The sequence below is a fragment of the Perca fluviatilis genome, chromosome 6 (genome assembly GCF_010015445.1).
Source record: "Perca fluviatilis chromosome 6, GENO_Pfluv_1.0, whole genome shotgun sequence".
Lineage (NCBI taxonomy): Eukaryota > Metazoa > Chordata > Actinopteri > Perciformes > Percidae > Perca > Perca fluviatilis.
This window is the reverse complement of record NC_053117.1, coordinates 25,567,475-25,580,264: the sequence shown is the minus strand read 5'-3', so window position 1 is coordinate 25,580,264 and position 12,790 is coordinate 25,567,475. Positions and strand designations below refer to the sequence as shown.

The window sequence follows — 12,790 nt, the reverse complement described above, 5'->3', positions numbered from 1 at the left end:
AGAAAAACAATCGAAGTGATGGTCTGACGAAGCTGTCAACAAACAACAAAAGAAACCCAACGTGAAAACTGACACACTTCCAAATATTTCAGTAAGACAAAATCAGTAGACCATTGTTGTTAGCCTTCTTGCCAAACCTTCTATCTGTGCCAGCAAGATATATACAAAGGTCAACATCTACACTGAGAAAATTCCATTCATTCTGCATTCTTGTTGTCCAAAGTGTCTTACAGTAAGTGCATTCAAACTCCGTATGAACAACAGCTAAATAAAATAAATATAAAGGAACCATCATATGAAAAGTAACATAAAAATGCAACTTGTGATGGAACATATATTAGCAGTATGTCTGACTGCATCTGCTCACTTTGTGAGCTCCAATGGCGCCAAATGATAAGTGCATTGAACTGCATGGGCATTGGTCAAATAATTAAAAGGAATAGGTCACTCACTCATGAAAATTGTATTTGCTCATGTCAGTTGAAACACCAGAGCTGCCAACTTTTCCCAAAACCTTGGAGGGAGATTTGATGGGGTGAACCCAAATTTTGCTGCGTACAAAGCAAATTTCTTTGGCTCTTTCAGCATCATTACTGTCAGGGTTTAAATTGTGATTTGTTATGTGGGGGGGCTCTCCCTAGGGGGGTCCGGGGCTATGCCCCCCGGGATTTAAAAAAAATAAATAAACCATTAAATGGAACTTTCTGGAGAGTTTTGTACAAAGAAATGGAAAAATCGAGTCTTACATGATATGTGCAAAACTGCCAACTTTGCATTGTTGTAGTATCAACAGGTATTAGGGCATTTGGCTTTTACATTAATGTTAATCAGTCATCACTTGATTACACATTGTATTACCTTGTTATGATATAAGAAGTGACCCATACAATGTGCCAAACATAATGTGCCACATGAAGATATAGTGCAGCATATGACAGTAGCAAGAGCGGAGAAGATTTGGGTCTGTGGTCCAGGTCCAACTCACACAAACTTCCTTCTCCCATTCTCTCTCTTTACTACTACTACAACACCCACCCACCCACCCCCACACACACACACACACACACACACACACACACACACACACACACACACACACACACACACACACACACACACACACACACACACACACACCAGTGGTTCTCAGTGTAGGGACCAGGGACCCAAAGTTAAATTAACATTGGTCAACCCAAGGGATCTACTAGGACCACTGAAATTCTAAAGAATGAGAACCACTGATTTACATACATTCTAATTCTTTAAAACCAAATAAATAGAAATAACCATTTTTTTGGACACCAGGGGGACTGGTGGCCAAAGACCAAAACTCATTAGATTAGGCAGTGAGGGAAATTAATTCTTCAATCAAGGCCTTTCCCCACCACAAGGTGCAGCAGAAAATAGACTGAAAAATACCAACAGCAAGACAAAAGACACAGCATGGCTCATTTTGTGCATGTGTTATATCACAGCCTTTCTCAAACTTTTTTTGTGCCAAGGCCCAGTAATGTTTGGCCCTCGTCCTCTGTGCCCCACAGAAAAGAAAGGGAAAGAAACTGGAAAAAGAAAGACGATTTGTTCATTTTATGAAACATTTAATGAATTATTTACAGTTACATTTAGAGCTGCACAGAGATTAGAGAAGCACAATAGTGGGCCAAAGTTTCCCAGTATCATACAGGGGCGTGGCACAAAATTCTGGGCCCTGTAGAAAGGCATTTTCTATGGGCCCCTCCCCACATCCACAGCTATTCATTCTAGCATCTTTTTGGGCCCTCCTCAGTCCCCAATCCCCCCCCCCAGTCCGACGCCCCTGGAATCATACATCATTTTAATTAATTTATAAACCCTTGGACTTCACGTCTGTAGCCTAATGGTGCGTTCTTTTTGTCCACCAAAGTCGATCTACGAGTCGTTTTCCGGAGTTACGAACCGAAAGTTGCTAAAAGAACGCCCCCGAGGTCATATATACGACTCGTCAAGTCGTCTGAACTCAGAGGACCCCGAGTTCACTTTCAAAGATGGCTACGTCGTGCATCACACGTAGTAAACATTGTGGTTTTCTACAATTTTAAGCACTTTTGTCTTTGTTGTAACCAAATGAAGAAGTCGTACACATATCGCTGTATACTGCTACCTATAGGCATGTCGCTACAGTCTTATCAGGAGTTAAATACCGCCTAATTAGTTATTCTGTAGCTTGTGCAGCTGAAATTGGCTAGAGACGCTCGGTTGCTATATGACAACAATGGCCGAGTCTTGAGCAGAAAGCAGAGCAGTAACCTACCCGCGGTTATTTATTTTTCGACACGGATGTGACGTCACACTCGAGCTACTAGTCGCGATTACAAGACAAAAAAAATGCACCATAATACTCAAAGCATACCTGAAGCCGGGGAAATGCGTGTGGGTTGGCTCGTGAAGAAATGTTCTCACATTTGCGAGATTTCGCAAATTCCACAGACAGGGAGCGCTCCTCAACCCCCTCACCGTCTCTGAAGGCATAACTAGTCGATCACGGGTGGCAGGTAGATCAAGATAAACTCATCTTTCAGGTATTTGACCGACCGGGTTGACACTTGTTAGGTTGTAAAAAGTTAAACCATTGGTGATGTCTGATAAAAATGTACTTTTAGTTGAATGAATACTGTAGCTGGAGGAAGCACTGAATCAACCGATTGCATCACACCACACTAATCAGCATTTGACTGCCTCACCCAAAACCTAGCTTCTAAAGAATGAATCAGATCATGTCTGACATTTAGCATATGAAGAAGACTCATTGTCCCCACAGGAAAGGTAACTATTGTTTCTGCTTTTGGGGAGCCACTCCCCTGTTGAGCTAGACGTGATTAGAACAAAGGAATGTGTATTCATATAGTTGGATTGATTGGGAATGTACACCTTTCTTTTGAGAGACATCTGACCAATAAGGGAAGATTTCATTTGAGGAACCACCCAGGTTTAGGGAATAAATGTGTGATCCGGAGAATGTCACGGGGCTTCAATCTGTGACCCCGACAGGGGAAGCACGATGAAGTCCGCTGTTTACAGCGTATTGTTTTGTCATGTTGCATGGCTGCTAACTGTGACCCCACAGGGGAAGCGTGTTTTGCAGTCTGCTGCTGGCAGTGTTTTATGTTTCATGTTTTATGTTTGATTGTGTTTTGACTGTCGTTTTCACCGTTTTGTTTTATTAAACCTTTTGCTTAATCTTTCAATTCGACCCGAGCCTTCTCCTTCCTCCAGAAATCAGAACGAACACGTCATTTAGAGATTTTCTTTACACACTTCAGCATGAGAAATCGGGGGGGTGGCGCGTGAGCGTGTGAAACCAATCAAATGCGTGTGTCTCACGGCCAATGCGTGAGAGTTGGCAGCCCTGGAAACACTTTTCAGGTGATGGCTGAGCGTTACTGCGCAGCCTCAAACTGAGCTTGATGACGTAGATGTGACGTTGCACAACCTGCTGTGCCAAGAGAAATCTCAATCATTCTGAATCTTGCAGAGACGGAGAGCGTAGGTATATGTTAGGAGATAACATAGGCACAGGCTAATTATCGCTAACTAAAATAGTTAACATTAGTAATTAAACTTAAACAGCTAATGTAAGTCAAAACTGCCTGCGAGCTTCTCCTGACTATACGGTAATTTGTCTACTATGGACAGAAAGTCGCGTGGTTATGACACAATCGTTAGCCTATTTTTACAAAAATGTCTGCTACGGAGCCATAACGTGAGATACAAGGTAATGGAGCCTTTTATACATGTTTCTTTAGAAATAAACAATGGACAAATAAAGTTTTTAAATGCTTCAAATGTAAAGTTATTCGCTGTCAAAGTGACGGCAAAATGAATGGCAGTCAATGGAATGCTAACGGCAGGTGATGGCTTATTAGCATCAAAATGGCTCCATAGGAGGTACGCTTTGCGGAGGCTTGCTTACCCCCTTGCCACCAAAGCGCAGCAACCCGTTGATGCCGCTGTCGCTGCTACATCACCTGGATTGTTGGTCTGATTGTTTGAAGGACTATCCAACTGCGCCCAGAGATATTTAAGCGGCGTCCGTTGGTGACGCCCCTTTGGAAATGGGCTGTGAATGAACCTTGTCCAGAATAACCAGGCTGGTAACTCTGATTACAACCAGAGGAAACAGAACAATAGCCATGTTTTACAATTGTGTCAATTGACAACCACGAATGAATAAGTAATTAAATGCAGCAAAACATAAGGGTATCAACCACAATCAATCATCACTTAAATCACACAATCATGCCCTTAAATGAGTTGTCTAAAATTGTCCAGAGTTACTACATATCATCACAGTGTCAAACTTCAAAATCTGTTGCATGACTAATATTCAACATTCCTTAAAAAAAGTATTTACTGTTGGAACCTGCAGATGAAGTTTATCATTTCACATCTTAGGAGTATGCATGCACATCCAAACGAAAGGGGGTGAGTGCTCTGCTGTCGCGTTCACAATCTGTGAAAACGGGCCTTGTCTCAACACAAAAAGCTCAACACCCCCTTGTATGTTATTCATGTCGATGAGTCCACACCCAGCTGACACTTGTTTTTGTTTTATTGAAGAATTAATCTTCTGATCCACCGTTATCACTAAATTAACAAGCCAAATATCAGAATTTATCATCAGATCAAGATAATTGTAGTATCCCTTTCCGTAGAACATCATTTGCCCAAACTGCCTTTTCAGTTAAAGGGGCACAATTATGGAACTCTCTGCCAGACCACTTGAAATGTATCCCAACATTAGCCACCTTCAAAAAAAATATCTCTCTCTTTGTATACTTTCTTTCCTTTTTCATTTCATTCCATTTTATTTCATCTTGTCGTATTTTTAATAATGTAAATCTGTATTTTTATTTCTAACCAAAAGCCCTAGTAGGGACAAGGGTCGTGAATTAGCTTTGGCTAAAAACACTATGATACATACATCAGGTGACTGTTGAAGCTTATCAATGTTTTTTGTATCTGTCCCTATCTAAATAAACTAAACTAAAAATAATAATAATAATAATAATAATAATAATAATAATAATAATAATAATAATAATAATAAAGGTCAGCTTCCATCCAGTTTGGCACATGTTAATCATCACGTCCTCTTATAAAACAGGTGCCTTGACAGGGCATTCAAGGCTGTTGCTTCATTATTACATAACACTGGATGTAGGCCATCCCATGGTTGACCAGGTACACAGAAAACCTGAGGATATGTATTTATCAAACTCACCTCCCCCTATACACTTTGTGCTTCCAGCAAAGGCAAATAATGATGAAATGTGACTAATGACGTACATTTGTTGTTTGACCAAACTGCCCATTTGTGATACGAGTGAACAAGAGGTTGGATGTTCTGAAATTGACTAAGAAGGGACACAAATAAAGGCAGTGAAATCCAGAGTTGTACAGAATTTACATTTTAAATGGCACACAAATGCATGCATCCACAATTCAGTTTGGATGAGTAGATATTCCTGTTGTCGACTTTTAGCGGGGCTGACTCAATTTCATTGTCTTGCGGTCACTGCAGACTTTATTTTATATTGCTGCAAACGATGCACGGAGCAGCTACTTATTAGATTAGATTCAACTTTATTGTCATTGTGCAGAGTACAAGTACAAAGACAACGAAATGCAGTTTGCGTCCAACCAGAAGTGCAGAAAAGTGCAATGTGATATTCAAGTATAGACAGGTGGTGCATAGGCAGGAAAAGAAATATATTGCAGTGTTATAAGAGCAGAATAAATATGGCTATGTAATATGAACAGTGTATGAACAACATGTGCAAATGTTTTAACTAATGGTACTTTTATTTAATTGAAATGCACTTTTGTGATTGTTTTGTGATTGTAAATTGTTGTTTTATGTAATATACTTGTTCTGCTATCTTGGCCAGGTCTCTCATGAAAAAGAGATTTTATATCTCAATGAGACTAACCTGGTTAAATAAAGGTTAAATAAAATGTACAGATATGTGCAATGTAGTAGCAGTGACATTATAATAGTAGTAAGAATAATATAGATATATGCAGTGTATTAGCAGAATATATAATAAGAAAAACTGAATAAATATGGATATTCTGTATGAATAAGTGTGAAGAGCAGTAGATTATGGCAATGTATATCTGTAATTACAGTATGTACATTTGTAAATAAATAAAGAGAACAGTACACAAGCTCATTTAAAAACCATAGACTACAAAGTGCATTTAGCCTTTTTTTCACATATTCAAAAAGACAATATAAAAAATAAAGAAATGTCATTGAAGAGGCCAGAGGCCATTGGTTTATAAAGTTGACACCCTACAATACTATATTAAGGAATAGATTAATGTTTGTTAATTTAATATTTATTGGTCAAGTTAATGACCAATCAATAGTTGCCTTGTATCAAAGTACAGAGGGCAATGCACACATTAGTTTGCTTGCCAGGCTGATACCAGGCAGAGCTTATCTGTTAAACAATTTCCACAATTACTCCACTTTTATGTGACTACCGGGATTAATGAACCTTTAGAAGTTGCTAGCCAACATTAACTATATATCAGTAAGAGGTACTAAAGATAACAAATGTAAGCGTTTATACAGCATCCCACACCAAAAGGCACACATGTATTGGTTGTTATTTTGGTGTTTGACACTAAAGCTTTTGCAGGTTTGCAGGTTTTACGGGTCTACCAAACAAGCTCTGTGCATTTTATGTGCTTGTTGCATTCGATTAATTAAGTCAATTAATCTGTTGATTATTTTCTCGATTAATCGATTAGTAGTAGTTTGATCTATAAAATGTCAAAACATGGTGAAAAATGTGGATCAGTGTTTCCCAAAGCCAAGATGACGTCCTCAAATGTCTTGTTTTGTCAAACTCAAAGATATTCAGTTTACTGTCACAGAGGCGAGAAGAAACTAGAAAATATTCACATTTCACAAGCTGGAATCAGAGAAATTGTACTTTTTTTTTTTCTAAAAAAAAATAATTACTCAATTATCAAAATAGTTGGTGATTAATTTAATAGTTGACAACTAATCAATTAATAGATTCATCTTTGCACCTATGGTACAGTATGAGACACATATAATCTATTACAAAAACACATAACACGACAAATGAAGACAACAGAAAATGTTCTGTGAAAGGGTAATGGTGTTTAATGGTCTACAGTTATGGCCAGATTTATCATTTACTGCATCACAGAAATCACTTATGCATTTGACAGTGCTATGCTATGCTGTAAAAACTACACACTATAAATACAGCTACAATTAAAAATATGCCAAAATCCTGAGAAAAGGTATGTGTTTTAACTGAACATATTGTCTGCTAATAATACAAAAGACTTTCTTGGTCAAAACTTAAGTACGAATACATTAAGGAGTAACACGGAAGCTTGCCGATTCAAACACTCTCTTCCCTGCAAATAAATTACAACCATAGCACTTTTAAAAACAACACAACTCTAAAGCTTTACATTTCTTTTTCCAAATGCAAATGGAACAAACTTTTTGTTAATTAGATTATACAAACAATGTTACATCATCACAATTTTCAACAGGTGTTAAGACAATTTTGAGTGGTCTAAATTGACAGTAAATACAGCTATAAAAATGCTCCATCATTTACTATTTTCCTTTTCTTGAGATATGAAATTTAAACACTATTACAATATATCCCCCCCTTTTTGAAAATGCCAAAGCTCAGCTCTTTGACTATGGGCCATAATTTTTCAAAAGTGTTGTTACACAGGTCGTGGCTGGACAGGAATGTTGTTATTGGAAAAGGGTCTCCTCAGGCCTAGCAAACAAAAGGCAGATTCAATCCATGTCCAAGCCTATTCATGCATTCGTCCTGTGCTCATCAGTATTTGCCAAGCTCACACTGGGCAGCGATAAAGCCATTCTAATTACTGAGTTGTCCTTTTGAACCGGCCCGCTCCTGATTTTTTAAATGGGTTGCTTAGTCATAGTAGGTCCACATTTTGCTTCCCAAGCAGTTTCCCTTGAATCAATTTTACAACATTGTCATTTCAACACAACTGTCTTCCTCATCTGGAGCCTCCTTTGGTGACTATTAGTTGTTCTCTTGTGAGAATGTGGTTTCCTAAGAAAAGAGTAGAAAACAGAACAAGTTAGCCTGTGGGGTCAGGTCACTGAATTAAGCATATACAGTATCTTGTCCTTTAAGCAAGTCTTACCCAACGCTAAATCCGGATTGTTCAAAGTCAGTTTTCAAATTTAGATTTAAATTAAGTTTTCCAATGTCATACAGCACCTAATTGGTCATCAGTCCAAAAAGAACAACCTCAGACCACAACAACTGTTGAGAGCTAGGGGCATATAGTAAGTTAAGTTCGTTGTGTACTTATACTCACTACTATCTTATCTCCTCTGTTTGGTGTTGCAATCCAATGCACTGATTTGACAGTGTTATGGACAAGGTATGCTTATACAACTTTTAGATTTCAGATAAGACCACTGTTGTTGAACGGGTGCCAGAAACATTCCTATACTGTAGGTGCTCTTGTTTTTACGTCTTTGTGTTATTTTCATTGTCTGTAATTTTTTTTTAATTATGTGCGGGTCTTTGGATTACAATTTTAAAGGAAACATTATATCTTAAAGGTTAATTGGACTTTATTGCATTTTACTCTACTCTACTTTACGCTCTTACAAACTAACATTTCTTGCCTGCTAAAGCAACTTTTTTGTTGAGCAGCAGCAACTGGAAACACATGTAATGGTAAAGAATTGGAAAATGTCTATTAAATCCCTGAAACCTTAAGGGGTGCTGCTTTAATTGCTTATAGGCTGTGCTTAATGAGAGTAGCTAAATGCTATAAAAACCTGGCATTTCCTGCTCCTAAGGCAGGGGGTGAGGAAGTATGTGTGTTCAATTAACGATTTGTAGTAATCCTATGTGTGGTGGTAATATGTGATAATATCTAAAGTAAGAATGATCACATTAACAGACGTGTAGTTGCAGTTATGTATTAATATGAAAAAAATATTTCTGGCCTCTATAGTAGTTTTTGTTATCTTCAACAAAAGAAGTTTGAATAAAGGAGTCTTTGTCTCTCTCCGTTCAGTTGTTGTTAACATCTACGGTGACATTACTTTAGGATGTTAGTGTTTTGCATACAATGCAAAAGTTTTTGTTTTGTACTGTACTTGCCATACCATCACATATCTCTGGGTTTTAACATCCCACATTTACAGTTTCATGAATTCCTCTTACAGAATTTTACTTTGCAAAGTTTGCGGTGTCCAAAGAACAAGAAATACTCCCTGGTTACCGTAAATTGTAATAAATACGTATGTATTAAAGCCATAAAAAGTCCCTTACAAATGGAGTCCTCTCGCCCTTTTTGCTCCAGAAGGTCATCTTGACGGTGTTCCTGTGCCCCGTCCGCTGGTCAAATGTCTGGCAGGACTGGAAAGGGGGACTGTACAGGTGCAAACTGGCTGCACACTCTGTGTGGCTGCCATTTTCCACACGATGTAGGCCAATGGAGTCTAGAATATGCACAAACACACATGAAAAACATTCATTTAGACAGCGTTTGCTATTTGAATGCTGTGAAATGGGGCTCACAGGCCATTCCTGGCAGTGCTGTAACCAACAACTGAGACCAAACATTACACCAGGGCTCTGCTGGCTTTGGGGAAATACTCAGTCAGCAGACATTTGGAGGGAGGAGACCTGAATACTATTCATTGTAAAGTGGTAACAACTGGCTGTTAACTCCTGTGAGACCAGTTTGGTATTACATAATTGCAGAGGTTGGAAACTTTGGTATTACTTTGCGCTGTAAAAAGTGATACACAAATTACACAGTTGCAAAGACTCCTGACTGAAGCCAGTCGGAGTTTCAGAGATACGTAATACACATTTCATGTGGGACAGAACATGTAGAGGATGGTTGTTCTATTGCACTGAACACATCATATAATGTTAATGTGTCACCACATTAAGAACCAGTTTCTCACCTTATCCCCCCCCCCCACACACACACACAGAAACAAGTATTAATAGTATCAAGACGTTCTAATACCGAATGCCCAACTCTAAGAAAAAAGAAAAGAAACAATTGTCTGGTTTCTCACCGTTTATGTAAGCAACCTTGTTTTCTTGGAGAATTCTCTGTGACTTCTGGACCATTTCTCCTTGTGATTTACTGTCCGGCCACTCAAACAGCGTCTCCTTTAGTTGACCCTGCAGCAGCTTCATGAAACAATGGGAGTCTGTGTGGTCGTGGATGCTACTGCAAATCATAAAGAAACAAACAAGCATACAGTGTCAGAATATGTCACCTTCATGACCCTCGGACCAAAAGCAACATTCCAAATCTGTCCTGTATTTCTGGGATTTGGTCAAAAGGTGAGACAGTTGTCAAAACTCTGGATCTCTTCTTCTTGTGTTATACAATTCTGACTGTTCCTCCAGACTGGCAGATACCAGATCCATGCATAATATAATGTAATGCAATTACAATCTTGTAAGTAATAAACCATAACAATTACATAACATTTGGAAGCTGCTCTTGTAAAATATGGTTGTCCTACCACTAGAATAGTCATCTTTGTAACCATTAGTTCTTACTGTATGTTTGTGCCAGCTGCTTGTCAAATAATATGTAATCAATATTATTAAGACATTGATATTATCAACCCATAACAAACTTGATTGAAATGAATCTTTCCATTTCTATACTTCAAGTTTTCAGGTGACATTATCTGACAAAGTGCTACACGCGATAGATATCATCAAATAAAGTCTATTTACACAACCTTTCTGTCTGTCTGTAGAACATTGGACTCTCTTATCTCTATAAACATGACACAATAATTGCCAGAGAAAATCAATTGAATTTGCAATAGAGTTTAAGCAACTGGTATAATAGGTTTAAGTGTGCTGCAATCTCTAATACCTTGATACAAACTTAAAATGAGCAAAACCTCAATCTGATAATATTGTATTTTGCAATCAATAAGCCACGACCATGTTGAAGTTTGTTTTTGCCATGTTAATTGTACTTATGCATGTGGAAGCATCTCACCTGCCGTGGCCTTCTCCCCAGCACAGAATCATGAGGTTGAACTTTCCGTTACCCTCATCAACCAAGTTCCTTGTGTACCTGCAAAAGAGGACGATTCCTTTAACACACAGGGAGACATACAGGCATTGGAAATGTCTCAAAGGAGTCCAGAGGAGAGCTTTTTGTCAAAAATTGTAAATTAAATGTAAATGTTAAGTTAAAGTTGAGACATGAAACAAACCAGTAGAAACATGCTGCTTTACATTGAATAATTAATTCCAATCATTTTAGGACGAACCAAAATCTCAATGTGAGCACCAATAGTCAAGCATTATAAAGTTTATGTCAAATTATGCCCATTTGATTTCCATTTATATGGCTAATTCCAGTTTCGACACAGTAACTATATTGTTTGATTACTTACAATGCTCTACTTATAATAATTAGTCTACTCTTAATATGCTAATTATATATATATATACCAATAAAGTGTTTGTTCAATTTATTTCCCATACAGATAACCTACTCATATCATATAGGCCAGTCTGCGTCATTGCTTGGTCTTTAAATATTGTCGATACTCAGTCTCCAAATATGTTGGAGGCAGCTGCAGCCCGCCCGCCGGTAGACAGCAGACAGCCAGCCAGTCGGGTGTGTGTCCGTTCTCAGTGTTGATTGGATGGCCCACTCACCCTCCCTCCATTGATCACTCACTAATCAAAACACTGGAGCTATTGAGAACGTTTGAATAGAGCTCCCAAAATTTGTCGTGAGAACAACCCCCCACTGCAGAGTAGTATTTGTATAAAAAAGAAGATAGAAGAAAAAAGCTGCTATTCTGTACGAAAACAACAGGTGGTTTTCATTCAAATATAAGAACGATGCTTTTTTAAATTATAGACATTTAACAACTGATTGTATGGATTTTAGAAATGCATTCAGTTTGCAAACTTTATAAACAACCTATATTCACCTGTTTTTCCAAGTGCAGTTTGACTTTTTAGAGCAGCCATCAAAGGTGCTTTTTGTAATAAAAAGTAAGAGCAGCAGACATAAAATTCAGACACCATATGTAAGTAACAAGTAAACATATGACTGAAAAGAAACAACAACAACAACACACTAGGCCAAGGTGATAGGCAAGGCTACAGAGTGCAAAGTGCATCAACATAATAAATGAGTTATATCTGATTAATAAGTTGCTGTAAAAAAATCAGAAGCATTATCAAGCAAACTTGTTTTTACCTGTATTTGTCAAACTTTGCATATTTCACCCAGTCCTGAGGATTGCTCTCATATGCTTCCATTATGCCTTGGACCTCCTCAACATTGATGCTGTCACTCTCGAAGATTTTATGCAAGATTTTGATCAGGTCATCCAGAGTTTCTGGCTTCACCACCTCGGTGTGCTCCATCTCTCTGCAGAAGGTTATTTCGCAGATATTTCTGTTCAGCTAAAACAAAAGGTTTCTCTTACCAACTTTCTGCAGTGGCTTACTTTTTATAGGCTAGCGCCGCAATTTGGGAGCAAGCTGGTGTTGGACTGTACCATTATGTAACAAGGTGAAAGCCCACAGCACATAGTCTAATTAAATACATTTGTTATTAGCACATAAGGAAATATTGCTAAAATATGTGTCTGGATCTTACCACATTTACTCTATAGAAAATATATAACTTCTGTTTTTTATTATGCATGTTTTCATCAAAATATGCACTCATTCCA

The 12,790-nt window shown here is 38.1% G+C and overlaps 1 protein-coding gene across 3 annotated transcripts; it reads right to left on the bottom strand.

Moving 5' to 3' along the window:
- Positions 1 to 7,157: 7,157 nt before the first annotated feature.
- On the bottom strand, positions 7,158 to 12,561 carry cdo1 (cysteine dioxygenase, type I). Of its 3 annotated transcripts, XM_039804190.1 has the most exons (6): positions 12,310 to 12,561; positions 12,038 to 12,085; positions 11,086 to 11,163; positions 10,133 to 10,290; positions 9,372 to 9,541; positions 7,158 to 8,129 (listed from the first exon to the last, which is right to left on the bottom strand). In XM_039804190.1, exons 1-6 carry the CDS (start codon positions 12,477 to 12,479, stop codon positions 8,100 to 8,102), a joined length of 654 nt encoding a protein of 217 aa, XP_039660124.1. In that variant the 5' UTR covers positions 12,480 to 12,561; the 3' UTR covers positions 7,158 to 8,099. The 3 variants fall into 3 exon arrangements, with proteins under 3 accessions (XP_039660124.1, XP_039660125.1, XP_039660126.1); XM_039804191.1 differs by lacking the exon at positions 12,038 to 12,085 and having other exon boundaries at positions 12,310 to 12,560; XM_039804192.1 differs by lacking the exons at positions 12,038 to 12,085; positions 12,310 to 12,561 and adding an exon at positions 11,591 to 11,700.
- Positions 12,562 to 12,790: the final 229 nt, after the last annotated feature.